The sequence below is a fragment of the Notothenia coriiceps genome, unplaced genomic scaffold, assembly GCF_000735185.1.
Source record: "Notothenia coriiceps isolate Sejong01 unplaced genomic scaffold, NC01 NC01_scaffold00005762, whole genome shotgun sequence".
Lineage (NCBI taxonomy): Eukaryota > Metazoa > Chordata > Actinopteri > Perciformes > Nototheniidae > Notothenia > Notothenia coriiceps.
Genome location: NW_011338463.1, coordinates 32,361 through 52,607, shown reverse-complemented (window position 1 = coordinate 52,607; position 20,247 = coordinate 32,361). Strand labels below are relative to the sequence as shown.

The 20,247-nt window shown below is 41.1% G+C and overlaps 3 protein-coding genes across 3 annotated transcripts in view; 1 reads left to right on the top strand and 2 right to left on the bottom strand.

Annotated features, from left to right (window-relative positions):
• LOC104943132 (uncharacterized) overlaps positions 1 to 1,778 on the top strand; it is a 10,128-nt gene extending 8,350 nt beyond the window's left edge. The window contains exon 11 of the mRNA XM_010768454.1: positions 1,662 to 1,778. Coding sequence (XP_010766756.1) covers positions 1,662 to 1,778 — 117 coding nt within the window. The remainder of the gene's footprint in view (positions 1 to 1,661) is intronic.
• A 2,068-nt stretch (positions 1,779 to 3,846) lies between these two features.
• On the bottom strand, positions 3,847 to 6,829 carry LOC104943131 (chromobox protein homolog 8). Its single transcript, XM_010768452.1, has 5 exons — positions 6,642 to 6,829; positions 6,475 to 6,518; positions 6,152 to 6,217; positions 5,965 to 6,031; positions 3,847 to 5,270 (listed from the first exon to the last, which is right to left on the bottom strand). The coding sequence occupies exons 1-5, from the start codon at positions 6,708 to 6,710 to the stop codon at positions 4,407 to 4,409; spliced, it is 1,110 nt and encodes a 369-aa protein (XP_010766754.1). The 5' UTR covers positions 6,711 to 6,829; the 3' UTR covers positions 3,847 to 4,406.
• Positions 6,830 to 13,130: 6,301 nt separating this feature from the next.
• On the bottom strand, positions 13,131 to 15,856 carry LOC104943130 (E3 SUMO-protein ligase CBX4-like). The gene has a single exon (XM_010768451.1). The coding sequence runs from the start codon at positions 15,822 to 15,824 to the stop codon at positions 14,316 to 14,318; it is 1,509 nt and encodes a 502-aa protein (XP_010766753.1). The 5' UTR covers positions 15,825 to 15,856; the 3' UTR covers positions 13,131 to 14,315.
• Between the last annotated feature and the right edge of the window lie 4,391 nt (positions 15,857 to 20,247).

Here is a 20,247-nt window from a genome sequence, read left to right as displayed (position 1 = left end):
AAAAAACTCTTTATATCCGTTAGCGTAGCTTGTTAGCACCAGAAGCTAACAACTACGATCTCCGGTACCGGTGCGCTCTCTCTCTCTCGCTCGTGCACGCACACAAAATGGCTCATTCCACACACACACAGAGCAGAGCTTTAATTAAACACAGAGACCCAGACGTAATAGTACTGTATCATATTATTTTCGAATCAATAATTAACAAATTATGATTTTTTTTAATCTTTTTTTTTTTAATAACCATTTTTCCTCCTGGTCTCTCGTGCCCCCCTGACATGCCTCTGCGCCCCCCAGGGGGGGCGCGCCCCACACTTTGGGAACCACTGGCTTACATGATTACACAAATTATTTTGTTGCAAGTTATAGTTTTACTTTTGAGAATACTTTTTTAATCTCAAACTTTTCTTTTGCTTGATACTGAAGAAGTGCTGCTTGATCTGATTGATCTGACCTGATTCCAAACAGAGAATAGTTGTTTGGTTAAAGTGTGTATATTGTTGGTGGTGGGAGACAACTTGCCCCCGCCGTCTTCCTCGTGGCCACTAATTCAGTCCCCGAAAAGTGCTCTGGTGTCTCTTCTTCTCTTGTGTTTAACGACAGCTCGCATCACAAATGTTGCATTATTGCCCACCTTCGGGGGTAATTAAATCCAGGGTTGTGAGGGTTATTTAAAAAGTGTTATACAAACTGATATCTCCTATGGTGACCAATTTAGCAAACACCCCACAAAGAGTGACGTCAGTTTTGAGTTCCGACCACCTGCCTAAACCACACTCATATCTAAGCATCATTTATGAATGAATACACGTCATAACAATCAGATTTCTTTTGTGGGGAAAATAACATACTCTTTACATACTGTATTCTACTGTAGGATTTATTTCAACTGATGGCATCTGTCACTACCCCCAACACTTAATGTATCTATTTAAAAAGTGTGTTTTTGAATATATATATATTACACATCTGTCTTCATGCAATACGTATCTAAACCTGCTATATGGCATAGCAGCATAGTGGAATGTAACTAAGTACATTTACTCAAGTATCAGTTCAAACTTGAGGTACTTGTTTACTTGAGTTAATTCTTTTCACGCCATTCTTTTTTCGTTATTGAAATCTGGGAGTAAATTTACTATTTTGATAGTTTCAGACTTTTTTTTATTTGAAAACAAAAATATTGTTTCCAGTATCCCAGATGTAAGGATTTGTCTATTTTTGCTTTTAATACATTTTCTTGATTACTTACTTTTACTTAAGTAGCATTTCAAATACAGGACTTTTATTTGTAACATAGTGTTTTTACAGTGTGTTATGAGTAATTGAACGAAGTGAATCCTCCTTTCACCATGATCCATAAAGGAATCTCTCTCCATGCGTTTGTGCATTGTAATGCTTTGAATGCATCCATTCATCATTGTACAAGTCCCTGTTAAGCTTCCCTCATCTCTGTCATTTCACTCTCTCTGTTGTGCTGTTTATGTGCTGCTCTGCTGTGATGCAGAAACAAAAGCAGAGGAATACAAAGTTCTGAGTCAGCACTGATTCCCCCTTTGAACATTCAGTTTCATTTATGCAAATGTTCAGATCAACAGTTTTTCATGCTTCTCATCTGCTGGTACCTCCACCCCTAACCACCTTGTTACTACCCCCCCCAGGAGCATCTGCTCCATATGCAGGCTCTGGATCAGCGGGCCCAGGAGACCAGCATGGAGAACTGGTTGAATCCTCACTGCTCCCCCCGCTGTGACAGGAACTATGGACACCCCGTCTGATCACGGTGATGATGGCTGCACAATGCAACACCGTGCACATACACAGCAACCATCAGTTGTATTTCACTCAGATTTAACACACACACAAATAAGTACAGATGCCCTATCAAATAATGACATTTCCAAGTACAAATAAGCACATCTTGCCTCTTGGTCGGAGTAAAATTCCTTAAAATCATGTTCAACAGGATATCTGTATTGCCTTTCCCTGTTTTGTATCTGACTGATTCCTTGCTTCTGGTGTGTTATTTCACATCCTGTTGCTTTGTCATTTATCACACAGCAGGAAACCTCAGAAAACCCAGTCAGGCTTACAGTATATCATGTAATCATTCAGTCAGTTGTCTTGTTTTAATCATTTCAAACTTGCTTGAAGTAAACTGCTTTCATTGCTAACAGACGTCTACAGTAAAACAATAAAATGTGTGTGGTTTGGAACAGAGGCAAACATTTGTAAGCTTTCTGTTTACAAAGAAAAATAAAAGTTGCTGTTTGATATGCATATTTTTCAGAGTTTGAATGCAACTAAATATACCGTGTTTAACTGTTCATTATCTTTCTCCATAAACAGAAAAGGACCAGAGGTGACAACTTGGACAAGATAACAATGAAAAATATGTTCTCTCTCTCTATCTTTCCTGAAATATGATCATGTGAAGAATATATGGTCATTTATGTAATCATATTGTAATACAGCTGTGTAGTGTACTGTAGTGTTGAATTAAAAAGGTATCCATGTATCATCAGAATGAAATGTTGTAATACCATCACAAATATTAAAATGCATGCAACAACACTGGGTTACAATGGTTGTGTTACTATTCCTTAATTATTATTATTTATTTATTAATTATTTGGAAGGCTACTAACTTTACGTTAAAGCCTACTCTTGTTAAATATTTATATATTAACCTTGTTGCGGGCATATGGCTCCGGGTATTATTCGGTGACAGAAGGGAGTTTCTCGTCTCGAGGAGCGAATGATGTTTTCTTTGGCAGCGAGAAACATAAACGTGTTTGTTTATCCTACCATGTTTCTGCTTCTAACTGAACCTCAGTTTCAATTTTTTCACGTAGCCTAAATGCTGTCTCTTAAATACAGCACCTAGCATGTTATAACGGGGGCCAGATAACAGCAGGCGGATCTATTTCTTTGGGTTTATCACCTCCGCACAAAGAGGGCGTGTAGTCCCGGGCATCTGAGGTTCGTTTATCTCATTATAATTAGACCTAATGTGTCATGAATGAGCAGTCAAAGGTACAGGTCCACATGGCTGCATGAGGCCTGTAGAAAACAGCCGGTTTCAGAAAACTCTGAAATATGTATTTCAAAATCCCATATGCAAAGCAGTTTAGGCCATAACTGCGGTGGTGTGTGCGGCATATTAATATAAATAAACATTAAACAAATGGTTAAGATTGCCGCTAATTCTGAAATTGAATACACATTTGTTTATAGTAGGCTATAGAAGTTTGGGTCTATGAGTAAATAGCTGGATTGTTTTCATTTCATTCAAAAGTTTCAATTTGAAGTGGCCTAAAAGCAGACGTGAGATGCTCGAGGCATTCACATTAAATATTCATAAAGGTCTCTGGGTTTATGGTTTGCTCTGTGTTTCGCTCTCTGCAAACCTCCCCATGAGTAGGCCGCTGCTGCAGTGGATACTTCAGGTTTTCCTTGGAGCCCGAGGCCCTTTACATCGGCACCGGGTGCCTTTATGAGCTTGTAGGAATTTAAAATAATTTTTTTTTCATATAATTCCCAATGATCTCTAACATAAATTGATTGATGGTTGCTTAAGGCCTTCTTGTGTTACGGTTTTGGTAAATCTTTTAATTAATTCAAGCGCTGTCTTTAAATGTGACAAAAAAACACGTCGAGGCGCACGAGTTGTAATAAAAACTCTGACAGTAAAACACAACGAAATGAGAAAATCCAAAGTATTTATTGTAAAGCGACTAAAAAGTGTGAAATGATCTTCTTACAATAAATCCTTATGAACGTTTTCTATGAAAATGTAAAATATAGGCATACCATGTTAATGGAAAAGGTTGTTTAACACTTGGGAAAACTCCTGTATTTAATTTATTTGTTAACCATACAATTAGAAATGTTAGAGACATTACAAAAATCGGTCTTTGAATACAACACAAACGGATACATCTAAATACTTTTGAATTAAAAGTGCTTGAGTACATTTTTAAATATGAACCCCATTGAATTGAATAGTTTTTTTTTTCTTCAGTCAAATCGGTTCAAATTATAGAGAAATATTCAACCCACAGACTGCATTTATTATCTAAGCCTTGGCTCAATGATCATATTTGCTTGAACGTTTGAGAATCAAAAAAATACATTCTAGTTACTAACAATTAAAAATAGTGAAATTCAGAAGCTCTGTACATAAGTAGCCAGCTGCAAAGGCAACACTCAACTCATTCATGTTAACCAATGCAAGATGTGAAATAGACTTCATTTGATTTGGTCAATTCAAAAAACAGATGTTCAAATTTGTAATATATACACATATGCACATTAAGTAATTAGCTATAACAATACATACAAAAGGGGCGTTGCATAATATTCACACTAGGATTCTGATGCTAAACAAAGCGTGGCAGAAACAATCATCTTTTGTCTTTGAAGAAGCCTTTCGTAGTGCTGCTCTCCTTGATGGTGACGGTCAGGAAGTTGGTAGTCACATCCGTCACCATGACCTTCTCCACGTTGCCAATGGAGGGCCTCCACGTCACTTCATCCAAGTCCACGTCCAAGTCGAATCTGGTTGGGGACGGCCTGTCCATGAAGTAAGGCTTCTCCATCTGGGGAGGCTCCACGGGGCGGCCCAGGCTCGGGCTCATTCTGGACTGGTGCTTGAAGGTTACAGGAGCCAGGTGGCTGGAGCTGTCCTTAGTTCTGTGCGAGTCTGTTCTGTGGGGGTGCAGGCTGCGCTCTGAGTAGAGCTGGTTGAAGGAGCTTCCCCCGGAGAACCCCCGGTTGTTAGAGTGGTGATGATGATGATGGTTGTGATGGTGGCATTTATGACTGTGTATTTCTGGATGTCTGTGGGCCACTTTGATCCGCCTCATCTCTTGGCCCCCCTGGAGTTTAGTCAGTTTATGAGGGACGTGGCTACCCTGCTCCTCAGCTCTCCTCTTGTGGGGTTCAAAGATCGCAGGGCTGCAGCTACCGTCTTTGAAGCGGGGTTTAAGCTTAGGGCCTCTTTTTTTGGGGAGGTGGATGAGTTCGTCTGGACCACTTATCTGAAGGGAGGGCTGCTGGTACTCGCGAGTGCTCAGCTCTGGTGGATGGATGCGCATACTTTCTCCCCGGTTGACCGTGCTGGGTGAGAAGGTGGTGGGAACAACTGCTCTCAGGCCCTCCCTGGCCCTGGGAGTGAAGACCGGCTCTGGGGTTGGGTAGGTGATGTGCATTCCTCGAACTGCGTCTCCCCGGAACTCATAGGACTTGGCCTTGATTTTAGCCTGAGCCTATTAAAAGTTATGAAAATGAGAGGGAAATTATTATTTAAAAAAACAAAAACATAATTCCATTTCGTATTTTAATTTCTTAGTGGATTTAAAAAGCCTTTTGGAAGGGTATCATTAGGATCACCACAGTGTGGCATGCCAGGGCCTTGAAACCTGAGCAGCCAAATGGAATTCAGCCTTTCATTTTATTACTCACACCTGTGTTCTACTGTAACATGTCAAAATGTGTTCTATGAAAAGACCTGTTGATTGTTTAAATTACACCCTGACACTGAGCACAGCTATTACATTTAATGTATATATTACATTTTTAAGTGTGAAAATGTGTAGTTGCAAACAAGAACTAATGGGCAACTGCATTACCATGTACAACAGCAAACGGTTCCTGTCAGGCAACAGTATTTATTAGTGCATCTTTACCCATAAAAATGTAGGGCAGTAACGTGAATGTTATGCATCTATATTTAATAACCGTTATTAGTCTTATACAAATCACATACAGTTGGAGATTAAGAATGTATCAAGGCAGCAGCTTGCAAACAGGAATTTTAAACTAATATACATGTTGTAACATGTCAACAGCTTCCCATTAGCTAATACACACGCTGAATATGCATCATTACCATCATTAATGAGCCTCTCGCCTTAAGGAGAAATGCAATGAGGCTGAAACGAAACAGCCTGCTGGGTTTACCTTGAGCAGGAACGTCTTGGGCTTTGGTCCTCTCTTTTTGGGCCCGAAGAGCTCTCTTTCACGCTCCCTGTGGAAAATAAAGAGACAGACGCCCATTTTGAGTGTCACGGGAGCAAAGTGCACCGAGGACACCGTATATTTATCGGACTACATTCACTGGCTGTGTGCCCAGACATCTTAACGTTACCTCTCTTCAAAAGCCAAAAACAGGCGCGAGTCCAAAATATTGTCCTCTGGTTCCCACGTGCTGTATCTGTGAACAGAGACATGAGCGTGAAGTTAAAATGAGGAAACGACCGCTGACACTGTGGGGATGACCATTGCGTTAGCCTGCAAGCTAAACATCTCCAACGTGCTATAACGCTACTCCTCAGTTTTAATCCGGAGCTGTCTCGCTAGCTGTGGCGAGCTAACGACAGCCACAGCCGAGCCAGTCCAGCAGTTCACACAGTACAGACTAGAGACAGTAAACACAGAAAGCAGAGACAGCAGACACAATGTAGGACTTACTTGGGAGACCAACCCTTCCATTTCACAAGGTATTCAATCCGACCCTGCATGCCATCAGAAACAAACACAAATTAGTTCATTAGCTTGCAGGGCAACAGTAGAAATATATAGCGGTGCATTATATTTAACGCTGTGGGAGAAAAGAGCACGTCACATCTCGCGCCTACCTTCCTTATCCTCCGTTTGATGATAGACTCGGCAGCGAACACCCTCTCCCCGACAGCAGACAGCTCCATGTTTACTCCAGTGCTACCTACCGTTAGCTCAGCGGACGCTATCGTTAGCAGAGCAGATATTTTTTTCCAGTCCCAGCCACTCTGAATTCCCGACAGACCATAATACTCCCTTACAGAATGGACGTCAGCGCAATTTTTTACTGCGTTGCTAAGGAACCGCAGTCGGTGGAACCTCAAGAAGAACGCCCATTGGTCCAGCCGTTGCTACGTGCGCGGGTTGCTAAGTGAGGGGGAGGAGCTTGTGCTTGTGTGAATTCTTTCGGGGGCGAAATGGAGGCTTCCCCCCCTCCCCCCCCCCCCGTATGGCGAGTGAATCCGCGCAAGTTATGTGAGATATTCAAAGATGCACGTGGTATCAAACGTTGTGTAGTTTGTATGCACCCGACAGTATCGTCAAAAACGTAGAGAAACCAGGAAATAACCGGGCCGTTTGATTAATGCGACGAGAGACGGAGACATTCTTCATTTGGGTTCATTCTATGTAGCTATGCATTTATTTGCTTACCCAATAAACTCGCCTTTTGACGTTTAGTAGCTACAGGAATATTAAGCATTAAGCACACAGGCTGTGTTACGCCTGCCCGCATTTATTTCGTCTGTTTTCGCTGTCTCAGGTCGAGCATAGGATCAATGCACTTTTCCTGCCAGGCTAAATTATAGGATGTTTGTATTCATATTATATTATAACTAACAACCCACTGTAGGCCTACTGTAGCTTGAGTTTGCCTGCACATCAGTCTTGTGGCATAGCGTATTTAAACTTTTTAATGGCGCTTTGCTATTTTCAAATATCTCCACATTGTGCATTCGATCACATTCATATCAAAGAGCCTTCATCCATGTTTTACAGAGGGTGAGTTAATTTAGTGCTCACTGCTCAATTATAGGCTACTTTTAAAAATGGAAATTGGATGAAATGTCCCTCCTTGTGATATATGTCCCTCATTATTGCGCAAGACGTTTACTGACTTTCATATATAAAGTGTTAGGAAAACGAAAGACGATTTCATAACACATAATTAGGCAAGACAATATCAGTTGATGTACAGGGCAGGCTATGTTAATGTCTGGCCAGCTTTTCATGTGTATCTGCGATATGGCAACGGTCCGACCACTGTTACCTGCCCGTCTCTCTGCAGTCACTTTCTTTTCTTCAATACATTTTTCTTCTATTCCTTCTAAACCCTTCACACTTCAAAATATCTTCTGCTAATGAGATTACACAACAATAATTAGCCTATCTTCGGATCCCCAAATAATCTGTTCACGCTTCCAAGTCCTGCTGTTTTTAATGCAACAGCTCACGCAACAAGAGTACCAGAAAATATATGTTTTTAAATCTACAGAAAAGGATTTAAAGCAAAAGTCAAAAAAATCTAAAATGTTGACTTTAAATGAAATACAATCCTATATGCCTGTCGTGAACTGATGGGTGACAATAACTTGGCACTTGCTCACCTACAATGCACAGGCCGATAGGCAGCCTACATTTTAATGCTAAGAAATGTATAAATAAAAAAAAAGTTTTTCAAAGGGTAAAAAAGGTAGACATAGAAACAATACATTTCATTATTTAATTCAATTGTCACGAACAAAGGATATTACAAATATGAATGACTTATAATTCCAATAGCTATGCCGACAGAAGAACATCAATTTAATAAAAAAGGAAGGAACGGGGCAATATATAATGTATATATAGCCTACAATAAAATGGTCTGAAATTAATTTGGCCTTATAAAACAAATTATTACAAATCTGAATACTAGATATTACCATATATTGGTCTGACCTGATTGAAAAATATATAGCTGTCCCTGTTATTCCCTAACCTTTAACTTTTCACTAAAATATCTAAAAGAGTAAAATAAAAAGAACAAATCGGCTAGCTTGTTCATGCTGCACGCATTTATGACCTGATGATAGCTGATTTTACCACAGTCCTTTGGATTTTCTTCCCAACCTCATTTCTTGGAAGGACTAATAAGCGATTAAAAAACGAGTAGGATAACAAATCGTTTTAAACTATAGAGTAAACTTTAACTTTGCCCTTCTGAACAGAGCGAGGATGAGAACATGTTCCACCTTTTTTTTATAAAGTCCAATGCCGATCGTAAATAACAAATTCACAGCAGAGATTATTGCATAATTTCATCGATATCACGTAGCTTTAAAGGAATGTACAACAAATCGAAATTAATATTAAAGGAATATTTTAAACCTGTGTAGGCTATTTAAATTAAATCTGCTCTGCAGGAAAAAAGTATTGACTCTGGATTTTAGCCACTGCGGCATTCAGTCAGTCTTTTACATTTAAATAGCTTGTTATTTTTTGATGAATGAACATAAAATGCATTCTGAGGAAACAATAAAATGTGTAATTTCAAAGAAGGATATTTCAGTCAGACGATAGATGTCAATGAGCGGGTTTTTTTTTTAAACCAGATTTCGAGACAAGACCAAACGGCTGAGAGGGAACGTTTCTGAGCCACGGCTCTCTTTATAAACACAGAACACCTGAATATACTGTCAATACAATGATCCCAGAGATCAAGACAACGAGATCTGGCCTATTTAAAGAGCATGACACTGACTGGGGCACTGATGTACTGACTAACATCAAATTCACTTCTCATCAGAATAGCCGTTGTAAATTCAATTAGCGCTGATTGCCTCGTCTGCCAACTGCACACCTGAACATAATTTTCTTAATACTGTTTTTGTCACGAATACCAGTGTTGCAGAATGTATTCATTAAAGTCCCCTTCTTCTTATATGTTTCTGAAGCTCTACCTAAAGCCATGCTACCTCCATTGACATGCAGACAGTAATGGACGAGAGACAGGTGTATGCACGCTCAGCATTCTTTGTTAATGTAATGCGTGCACTATAACTGTTTGCCAAGAAGACAATAAGACTATTTGCCTTTTTTTTGTGTGGAAAAGCTCAGAGAGGTAGATGTTCAACATCTTACAATTCTTTTCTGCATCGTTTTTATTGTTTTCCTTTAAAATGTATTATAGGCTACGTGGATATTGCTTTAAGTTGATTAGCAACATTACACAATAATTGTTTTCCCATTGGGATAATACACTATATCTTATTTTTAAGCCATCTAACATTTGATTGTATAAGGTTATGAAGATTTAATGTAAAGTGGTGATACATTAGAATCTGTTTAGGCCAGCCAATGCACATCATGCATTTCTCAGTAAAGGAGCAAGTGTGTTTGACATGATTTTCTCTACCCCTTATGTTTTCCTGTCAGATTGTTCAGCTAACAGTTCTCCGCAGACTCGGAGGAATGGGCGCAGCTCTCACTCTGGATGCGATTGGTTTCGGCGCGCCTGCAGTGCAGCAGTGCTGCCGCCGACACAACACCATTGGCTGGCTTGTATCCGGGCAAGACGCTGCTGCTGCCGGATCCTCCGGTGCTAAATACCCGGAGAGCCCGAACACAGCATGGTAATCTGCATCATGCTCATTGAGAGCAAGATGGGGAAAGGTTAGAGAGGTGGGAGGATTATCGAACAGTTCAGGTGCGGCGGAGATCCTGAACTGAACAGCCCAAAATTAATTTCTATGGCAACCGTCCCTGCCACTTTAAGGGTCCATGCGCATAGAAATGACAAGCAGCTGATGGAAAGGTGATACGGACTTCAGTTAGGGTCTCATGTCAGACAGAGCATGCAGTTCGTTTACACCGGGGGTTGATTTTCTGAATCCTCCTAGCCAAATAGAAACATAGATTTCAGAGCCTATTCTTTCCCGTAAGCACAGACAACAGGCTATTGAACAAACATGAGAATGAACACAGAATGCACACCTGTTCTGCACGCGCACTGATCTGTTTCGTCTTTTCCGTCACATTTCTAATACAAGTAAAACAGTGATATCTGGAAAGCACACAGCACCTGCGTCTTACTCTCATTGAATCCTGGACAAAGTCAATGTTGGATGAATTGCGGGTTACTCACTTGTGTGTCATTAAACAGATCCCGGCAGTGAAACGTGCGTTTACAGATGCCGACGGAAATGCAGGTTTTTACAACAAGTTATAACAATAAAGGCCTACACAGTTAATGGTGGATTTGTATGAATACATACAATTTGTTGCTTGTGCTACACAGATCCTTGCTGGAGTTATTTATTTAAAAAATGAATTCATTCTTAGAGGAGTTAAGTTCACTATAAAAATAGGCCTACTGTTGGCATAAGCGTGATAGGCCTGAAGGGTGTTCTGGGATCCGTTCCTGGCAGTTTAAAACGACTGCATTGCATAATTAAAAACAGGATGTTGAAAGTATCGTGTTTGTTGCAAATGTTGTATTCAAGCCCCCGCCCCTATTAAACTGTTGTGACTTGATTTAGATTTGTTTCCATAATGCCCGTGCACTTTTATTACCTTACGGCTGTGCAGGCCTACTGAAGAAGTCTCTGTGGAATACATGTTAGGAGCACAGTTAACATTTGGTCCCTTTCAAAAAGCCCGCCCTCTCTAAGATCCATTGAATATATGGGTGACTTTAAATGACCAGCACACCAACTGCAAGGGTCTGTCAGAGAGCATATAGGCCTCATTTAACGGCCATGCACACAGTGAGAGAGAGCTGGCAGATAAGAGGAAGAGGGTGGATCCCCGACAGGAAGTCTTATTACACAATTTTATACACTTCTTGTTTTATTTATGGGTAAACCTGATCAACTTTTTCGGATTTTGGCATTTGTTTTGCCTAAATAAGAGCAAACAGACCTGTTTTGTGATGCTTAGAATAAATAATGCCTTCTAAAATCCTGCGGGGTAATTTACCGCCCGTCAAACATTGTTGCAGTGATTGTTTCGCTGCAGCTGCGAGACGTTAGACACACGACCGGAGACGACATGAAAGAGGTGGATGCAGCAGAGAAAGGACAGCCATTTTCTCTCTCGCTGCTCACATCCACGCGCACTGAGGGCAGGTTTATTGGCGGGCTGAGCCGGGCTCTGCAGGAAATGATCGAGAGCTGCTGACTCGAACATTTCACTCGACATTTTATATATTTACAGAATCGGAAAGGCAAATAATAATTATTCCTCCCTTTTAACACACGGGTTTGCGTTCAAATGCTAGTCTTTCGGTAGGTTTGTGCAGCAACAGAGCACGGAGTTCCTCACATTAATGCGCCTTGATGTTATTGAGAGGAACAGCAACTGTCTTCCTCATTATATAGCTGACATGTGAAACCGTGCAGGAAAATGGGAAATCATATCCCACGTTATGTCATTTAAGCTGTAGGTCAAGTAAGGAAATCCGCAGCCCCCTGCTGTGCTACTCAGCATGTCAGGAGGGTTTATTCAGGTAACATCACGCATGAACAGCTGCCAGGTCACAATTATGAGCTTTACTGAAATCCTCATATAAGTGTTTGTTAAACCATAAAGCGATTCCCAGCTCACAGTGGATACCAATCTGTTAGTGTCTGGTTTAATGAACATCATTTAAAAACTATTATTATCATAATCCAATCATCTCAAGATCTTTCACTTTTTCTCAGTTAGAGGATGGAAGAACTATTCATATCCTTTACTGAAGTAAAGCACTCATATCACTTTGAAAATAATCAAGTAGCCCTACAAGTTGAAGTTGGAATTGTTTTTTTTATATACATTGAATATGAATGAAACGAAAAATATAGTTCTGTGAATCAACCAATTCATTATTAATCATTTTTAAGACTTCTTGTAGGCCTATATTGTTGAGTAGTTTTATGAAAATACAAATCATTTTGTATAAATGTGTTATGTTTTGTGTGCAAATGTCTCTATTATTTATTAAGTGAAATGCAACTTATGATGTCAGTTAAATGTAGTAGGGTATTAAAAAGAGGCATTAAAGAAAGTACTCAAGTACAAGTATCTAAAAAATGTGTACAATATAGTAGTAAACAGTTACATTCAACCCCTGTACACCACACATCTAACTATGTGTAAACATTGACATGTAATGTTCATTTTACCACGCTGCTGTATCAGTTGCATTCATACAACACAATCAAAATTGTTATCCACTTCTAAGTAAAGGTGTTACCATAGCAGCAGTGAACTGACCTGTAGCTACAGTATAGGCACACAAGGCAAATACTGGTCGGGGTAGCCCATCTGAAAATAAACTCATTTCAGGCTCTGTAATAATCCTTGCTGCCGCAGCCTGCACTCACACACAGCCACAAATAGAGCCATGTACAGATTTAGAATCTTCTGAGGTAAGGATGGCCATTTAGGAGCATTGTAGCAGCCGCCCTTTCTGGTTAAAATCTCAAGTTCTCGGTAGGAGGCCAAGGTCACATGTCAAGGTTTATAACCATGTTCTTAATATAGGACTATGTGCCTAAAACAAGAAACACAAGTCCATAATTTACTTGCAAACAATTTTATTATTGCAAAATGTATCATAGGAAGCCTTCATTTTTTTGTCTGCACACAAAACATAAAAAGTGCTTCTGATAATCATTCTCACAGAGCTGTTCAACGGACCTCAGATCTCAAAGTGCTGGAAGGGATTTTCGAAAATGAAACAAAAGTAGAAGGGGCATGTATGACAGGAGGGAACAGATATGATTGTGACAAGAATGTGTGCTTTTACAAACTTTTAATTAGCGCAATGTAGCAAAAGTTACGTAAAATATGACACCAAGACAGTTCCATTCAGTTCCACATAACTGTGTCGCCTCAGAACATGTGAGGGAGGCCGAGAACGGAAACATGAGAAAGTGAATCATAGATCACCCATCTGATGTTGTAATATCTTGGGAGTACACATGTCAACTAACAGTGTTAACACAGATGTGTGACTGATATGGTTCAAGTGAAGCAACGCCATCTTATTCACTGCACTGCGAGGAAACATTACATAAATAAAGTCTCAGGGCTGAAGGTGACTGCTCAGGATCAGATCTGGAGATTCATGACTCAAAGAACCCTTTGAACAGAGATAGAAAAAGAGCGTATATCAAACATTAACCATTTATTATCTTTCATTTGAAAGACATTTTCTTTCAGCTGCAGATCACATTTACTGACAGAAAGGTGCTTAGTTTTTTCTGATCTGCTTGTTTAAGCATGCCTAATAGCATAATCTGTCCAACAGCATGCATCCTTGTTTCAATCGGCCCATCTGACACACACACACACACACACACACACACACACACACACACACACACACACACACACACACACACACACACACACACACACAGTGTAATTTACCATGGTTCAATATAATCTTTTTTTACAAAACTCCATAAAGCCTACATTTGTTTAGCATTGTCAAAGAGGCCAACAGTTTGAGTGAATAATCAAATTACAGATAAGAGCATCTTCAATCAATTTCAGACATTTATTTGACCTAATTTGGCCTGAAATTAGGTAACGTATGTGATAAAAAATCGCCAGGAGTAACAACAGAGAGCTTATAAAAAGAAATATGCAAAAACGCAATAAAGGATATTTTTTCTTTATGGGAACTATACAAAATGAAAAAAACATCAAGGGTCCGTTTGTACATTCAAGCATCTGAAAATACAAATATATTGAATGTAAATGTATGCAGTTCCACAGGTCCGTTACGCTGTAATGTATTCCTTAAAGGTGACTGTGAGGCAGTTCGTGGTAATGTCTGTGATCACTATATTCCCGAGGAAAGGCTGGAGAGAGGGAAACGTCTCCTCTTTTCTCTTCTCATGGTTACACACAGACAATGAATTGACTTTATCCTCCTCTGTAGTTTCAGTTTCTGTCCGTACATCCGTGTGTGTGTCTGTTTCATCATGTGTGCGTGTTTCAGATTGTGTTACAGTTTCAGTTTGTGTTTCAGGCTGCGTAGCTTTAGGCCGGGACTTGACAACACTTAAGTCGATAGGTTCCTCCTGGTCTGCGTACCCACAGTCCTGCAGTCCAGTGGGACTCTGGTGTGTGTTTTGGTTGGTGCTTTGGGTGGGTGGAGATGTGGCGTGAGGAGGGCTGATACTCCTGCAGCTCAGAAACCTCTTACTACTCCCATGATCCTCGCTGTCTGGGTCAGAGAGGTGTCGCTTCAGTCCTTGAAATTCACCTTGGTTCCCTCTTTTGTCCAGTGGGGAGGGAACTCCCCTATCCAAAGGCAGCGAGAGCAGATTAGGCTTGGTTGTGCCTTTACAACTTGTCAGTTGTAAAGGCTGATCTTCTGAAAGCTGCCCCTGACCCCTGACCCTGACAGGTTTATCCTGATCCGTCACAGTTGGCTCCGTTTTGGGGGACTGTTGCTTTTCTTTGAGGCAATGCACTTTAAATCCAGAACTAGGGAAGGTTGTTTTGTCTTTGGGGTTTTTGGCAAATCCGTTCATGAGGCCGAGCTTCCTGACGAGCTTCATTTTCTCGAGGTGGTTCTCCGTGCTGCTGTCAGCTGGTTGCAGCGGCTTTCCAGCGATGTCAGAGCCGCTGTTTTTAATCTTAGCCGCTTTCATTCCGTTTTCCATGTACTTGCTCATGACAATAACAATCCGCCCGTTCTTGTTTTTGTTTTTCACGATCTTTAACTTGCCGTTGCTGCCTCCATTAGACTGCGTAAGTGAAGCATCCTCTTTAGGTTGGACCTTCTCCGGCTCGTTGTGGCCGTTGAGGTCCGCTGGGAGCTTCTTCAGCTCCATGGTGATATCCTTGACTTTTGTCAGACAACCTGAGTCCTTGTCCCGGACCCACTTCTGCTGCAGCACCGGGGGAAGGTTGTACCCTTTGTTCACCAGCTCCGGAGCCTTCACCTCTCTGGGTTTAACAAAGATGGGATCGTGGCCCTTGAGGTCCGGCTGGTACTGGTGGTGCTTCTTGCTGTTGAGCTGGTAGAAGAACTTCTTGCCGTGCGCTGGCGGCTCGGTGTCACGCTCCCGGCACAGCGGCTGGTACGGGTGGTGCTTCTTGCTGTTCAGCTGGTACTGCTGGACCTGGGGACGGAGCATCTGCATGGGGCTGGGCTTCAGACAGCTCTCCTCCTCCAGGGACGCCTCATGGAGGTCAGCCAGGATGCTGGATCTCCGGGCGAAAGAAGGAACCTGTGGAACCAGAGAGTGATGTGTGTCAATAAAAAAGCACAATAACATGGAACTCCATCAATATCTGTTGTTTTTACAAGTATTTACAGCAATGGGCCTACAACAGTGTCTATGTGTCTGTGTCAGGCTACAACAAAGAGCCCCGGTTCACTGGGGCCCCTGAGTGGCACTGTAGAAACACTGTTGGAATGTGTGAGGGGTTCTTCTGAGACACACACTTTATTTCAGGGGCCGGGGTCCATGTTCACACAGCCCCCTCCCACAGCCCCTGTGCCCAGCACATCACAGTGACATTTCATAGTGACTCCCCTGGCTGTGACCTCAGCTCTCAGGAATGTCCCTGACTGCTTTGTCATTGACTTTATCCCATGTGTGACCACCAACACCCTCCTGAGAGGAACACAAACCCTCCTCTGAGGGGTTCCCGCGGGCTTTTGGACCGATGATTAATGCTCAAAATGCACAATTCGTGTTAGCACTCCCAACAACTAAGATAGAGGGGCACTTTTTATTTAACTCAACCTTTATTTTTATTTGGAAATACATTGAGGATTTGACTTAATTTACAAGAAAGCAGAGTCAACACAATAATAAACAAAAAGAAAATCCTCGGCAACAAGAAACACAAATAAGAAACTTAATAAAACAAGTTAAATTTAAGGCAAATGAATAATGTCATCATGCTAATCCACTTAGCCTATGAACAAATAGTTGTTTTATGGGTTCTGTGGCACTGGAAGAGCTTTTAAAGTCTTAGACAATAACCCTGATGATGTCAGCCGGTATTTCAGCCACACGTCTATAAGAGTAAGCCTGGAGTACAGACAGGGGGTTGAGTTTGAGAGGCAGTGGTCTAAAAATATTGCTTGCAGAATCCAGCATTTCCACAGCTTGAACCAGGGTTCTTGGGACTTAAATTATAACAGTCTCATATCTAGTGAGTTCCCCACTTTATGTTGGTGTAATATTAAACCTTCTAATCGCCCCTTTAAATCTGACTTAGAACTTAAAGAGCAACTTCCAGGTTAAAGACACCTGTGAATAAATGTGTAGGAAAATGATGTATACACTAGATTTTCAAAAAAATATACATAAATATACACTACAGTGACATCTGGCGTCGTTTTTGTAAGACATTTTTACTTCCGCATCAAAAAAGCCTCCCCACGTGACCTCCCGCGTGTGACGTAACAAAGGGAAAACAAGGGGGAGAGCGGCCGGTGTAACATATTAATAAACATGGACCCCAATGCTAGTTTCGACACAGAAGACACAGAAGAAGTTGAACATGTATATTCGAATGCATATGACGGACCACAACCTTATAATTATGAGCCTGCTAGGCTAGAGAACTGGGCAGCTATCTTGGTGAGTGATCGGCGTTAGCTACAGAATGTTAGCTAACGTCACATCACAACATTGTAAAGTTAGCTATCATATATCAGGCTATAACTAAAGTAGCATTGATAATATAGTAACGTTACTGGCAGGACTGTTGATACTGATCCATAACAGAAACNCAAGGTCCTCCGGGTAGATTTATTTTTAAATATTGAAGTTAAAAGCATCAGAGAGATGTATCCATAGATCTCTTTTTTTTGCTCTCAAAGTGCACCAGATTGATGCTTTTAACTTCAATATTTAAAAATAAATCTACCCGGAGGACCTTGCCCCCAGACCACCCTATGTGAGGTCCACACACCACCTATAAAAATAGCACTTTACCCCTGCTTACACCTATATGCCTCGAGCCTTCATTGTAACTGTCACAATGTGTATTTGCGTGGGGATTGTTGCAGTAGAAATTTCCACNAATTTGTTAATCGTCCACTTCATTAAAAGGCTTTGAAAATGTAAGTTGACATCAATATCAACAATTTTAATTCCCTAGGGCAGTGGCCCTGGGGGGCGCAGAGGCATGAAAGGGGGGGCGCGAGAGACCAGGATGAAAGATGGTTATTAAAAAAAAAGATTAAAAAATAAATAAATCATAATTTGAAAAATTATTGATTCGAAAATAATATGATACAGTAATATTACGTCTGGGTCTCTGTGTTTCATTAAAGCTCGGATTAAACGAGCCATTTTGTGCACGTGCGCGAGAGAGAGAGAGCACACCGGTACCGTCCGGAGATCGTAGTTGTTAGCTTCTGGTGCTAGCGAGCTACGCTAACGGATATAAGGAGTTTTTTCAACAACAAAGTGGAGGAGATTCCTCCCCTGTCAGACTGAGAGACTCAGTGAGCTAAAGGACTCTCTGAGTGTTTAGATAGTTAACTTTAGTCTAAGTTATCTCTGTGGGTGTCAAACGTTTTGGTCACCATTAATGTAAACAATTATTTCCGAGGAAATATATATTAACATAAAATGCTCCTGTTTTATCTGTTTGTATCTGTGATAAAGAGACTTCTCATGTCCAGGTTCATATCAAACTGTCTCTACTGGGACATGTCTCCATGCTTTAATGTTCAAAAAGCTCTTTATTGTTCTCATACTGCCAATGCTGCAGCACCTCTTTTCACCGTCTGTCTGAAACCAGAGCCCAGTCTGCTCTGATTGGTTAGCTGGCCGGCTCTGTTCAGATTGGTCAACAGCTTAGAGAAGTCCCGCCCCTTAGCCTATCACGTACAATGTGTTGGAGAGCTACATAGTGATGCCACTAAGTTACGGAAGTAAAAAAGGAGGGATTGTAGCCTTTGCCGTAGAGCTGTGCAATTAATGGTATTTTAATCTCGATTACGATTTTGTCTTGCAACGATTACAAAAACAACCTAATCGAAATAAAACGATTATTTTGCTGCATTCTCCTTTCGCAATGATGCTCAATTTGTCTTGCGTTATATATCCTTATATCGCTTTCGCTCCTCCCTAAAAGCCCTCTCGGCCAGGTTGTGTTGTGACTTGCAGTCTGTTTAATAAATCCATATAAACACGTTACAAGGGAAGCTTTAGTTGCCGTGTCTTTAATCTCCGGTCTCTAGCGTACAGTCAACTTTCACTAACCTCGTGAAGCCGGAGCCTCTTAGCTACTTCCGGTTTCTGGATAAAGGGTTACCAAAATAAGAGCACTGCGTGTAGCAGTCTAATTAAACATTATAGCTTGTAAGTGACATTAGTTATCATAAAATATATGTTTAGTAGGTTGTGGAAGTGTGCTCCAAAAAATGTGTTGATCTTCTTTATTGGTATTTATTATTTTGATATTATTTATTTAAATGTAGATATAAATGTATAATTAATTTGTATTGGTTTTTCAGTTGAATTATACTTAAAGTTCAGGGTATACAACTGTTAAAAATATCCTGTTCAAATTATTATTTTAATTTGTTTTAAAGTTCAATAAATGGATGTTTTCAAAGTCAATGAATAATCGTATTTAATAATGGTGATGTCAATATTGGCCAAAATAACCGTGATTATGATTTATGCCATAATCGCACAGCCCTACTTTGCCAGCAACATGTTCATGTGCGAAAAAAAAACTATATAACAAACTACAGGAAGGGAGAAGCCCAAAAACCGAATGAGGAGCCCCTGCTTGACGACTGCCCTCACTACAAAACCATATATGACAGTTAAAGTGTCTTTAAGATCATATTATGCAAAATCCTCTTCGTTTCATGTCTCTTCTACATCAACATGCCGTTTCCCCCTTGTGGAAAGCAGACTCTGAAAGTTTCAGGAACAAGATTCTCCTCTTTTTGTCACTGATCCATTTATTAAAAAACTCCCTGTCTGAAAATGGAGCTTCTTTTTTTTTTTTTTTTTTTTTTTTTTTTTTATCAGATTTTGGCCACTTTGTGATGTCATAACGATTTTTGCTGTGTAACTGTTAGGAAGAATAATCACTCGCGCCAGCTATGAGAATCAATAATCAGGTATAATGTATTCTTGCAAGAAGGAGCAGAGTTAAGTCACATACAAAGGGTATGGTTAACTCACACCACATGGGGTATGTTGCTCAACTGAAAGCAGCAAAAAGACATCAGGGCTTATGCAGTCCAAAACACGGAGATACCAAAAGAGTCGTAAGATCGAGGACTGGGCGCGTGGACCCGGGAGACTCCAGGGGGGTCCCGGGGCCCGCGGGCCACCTGGGGGACCCTCCGGAGCAGCGGGGAGCTCTCGTGGTTCTCCCCCTGGGGGGCTCTCCTCTCGGGCTCGGGTTCCTCTGCAGGCTCGCTGCCAAGCAGCGCGCGCCCCCCCTGCTCCTGGCCTCGACACCTGCTGCTTAGTGGGACGCGCCGGCAGATCCCGGCACTACCTGCGCAGAGCCTCGAGCACAAGACAACTACTCAGGTAGCAACCACACGCACACACACACGCGACGAGACCATCGATCGGCACACCAAACATCTGCTACACCTACACACATCACACACACGGCACTGCTCAGCGACACCTTTCAGGAGGGAACATCAGATGTTCCTTTAGTCAATGAGACGAGTGCGAGACATAAAAGGCATAAAGG

Excerpts from the sequence above, each read along its gene's own strand:
- LOC104943131 (XM_010768452.1), bottom strand. The coding sequence starts at position 6,710 with ATGGAGCTGTCTGCTGTCGGGGAGAGGGTGTTCGCTGCCGAGTCTATC. Across the intron at positions 6,218-6,474 it reads TGGAAGGGTTGGTCTCCCAA|ATACAGCACGTGGGAACCAG; the intron begins GTAAGTCCTACA and ends CTCTGTTCACAG. Across the intron at positions 6,032-6,151 it reads TTTTTGGCTTTTGAAGAGAG|GGAGCGTGAAAGAGAGCTCT; the intron begins GTAACGTTAAGA and ends TATTTTCCACAG.
- LOC104943130 (XM_010768451.1), bottom strand. The coding sequence starts at position 15,824 with ATGTTATTGTGCTTTTTTATTGACACACATCACTCTCTGGTTCCACAG.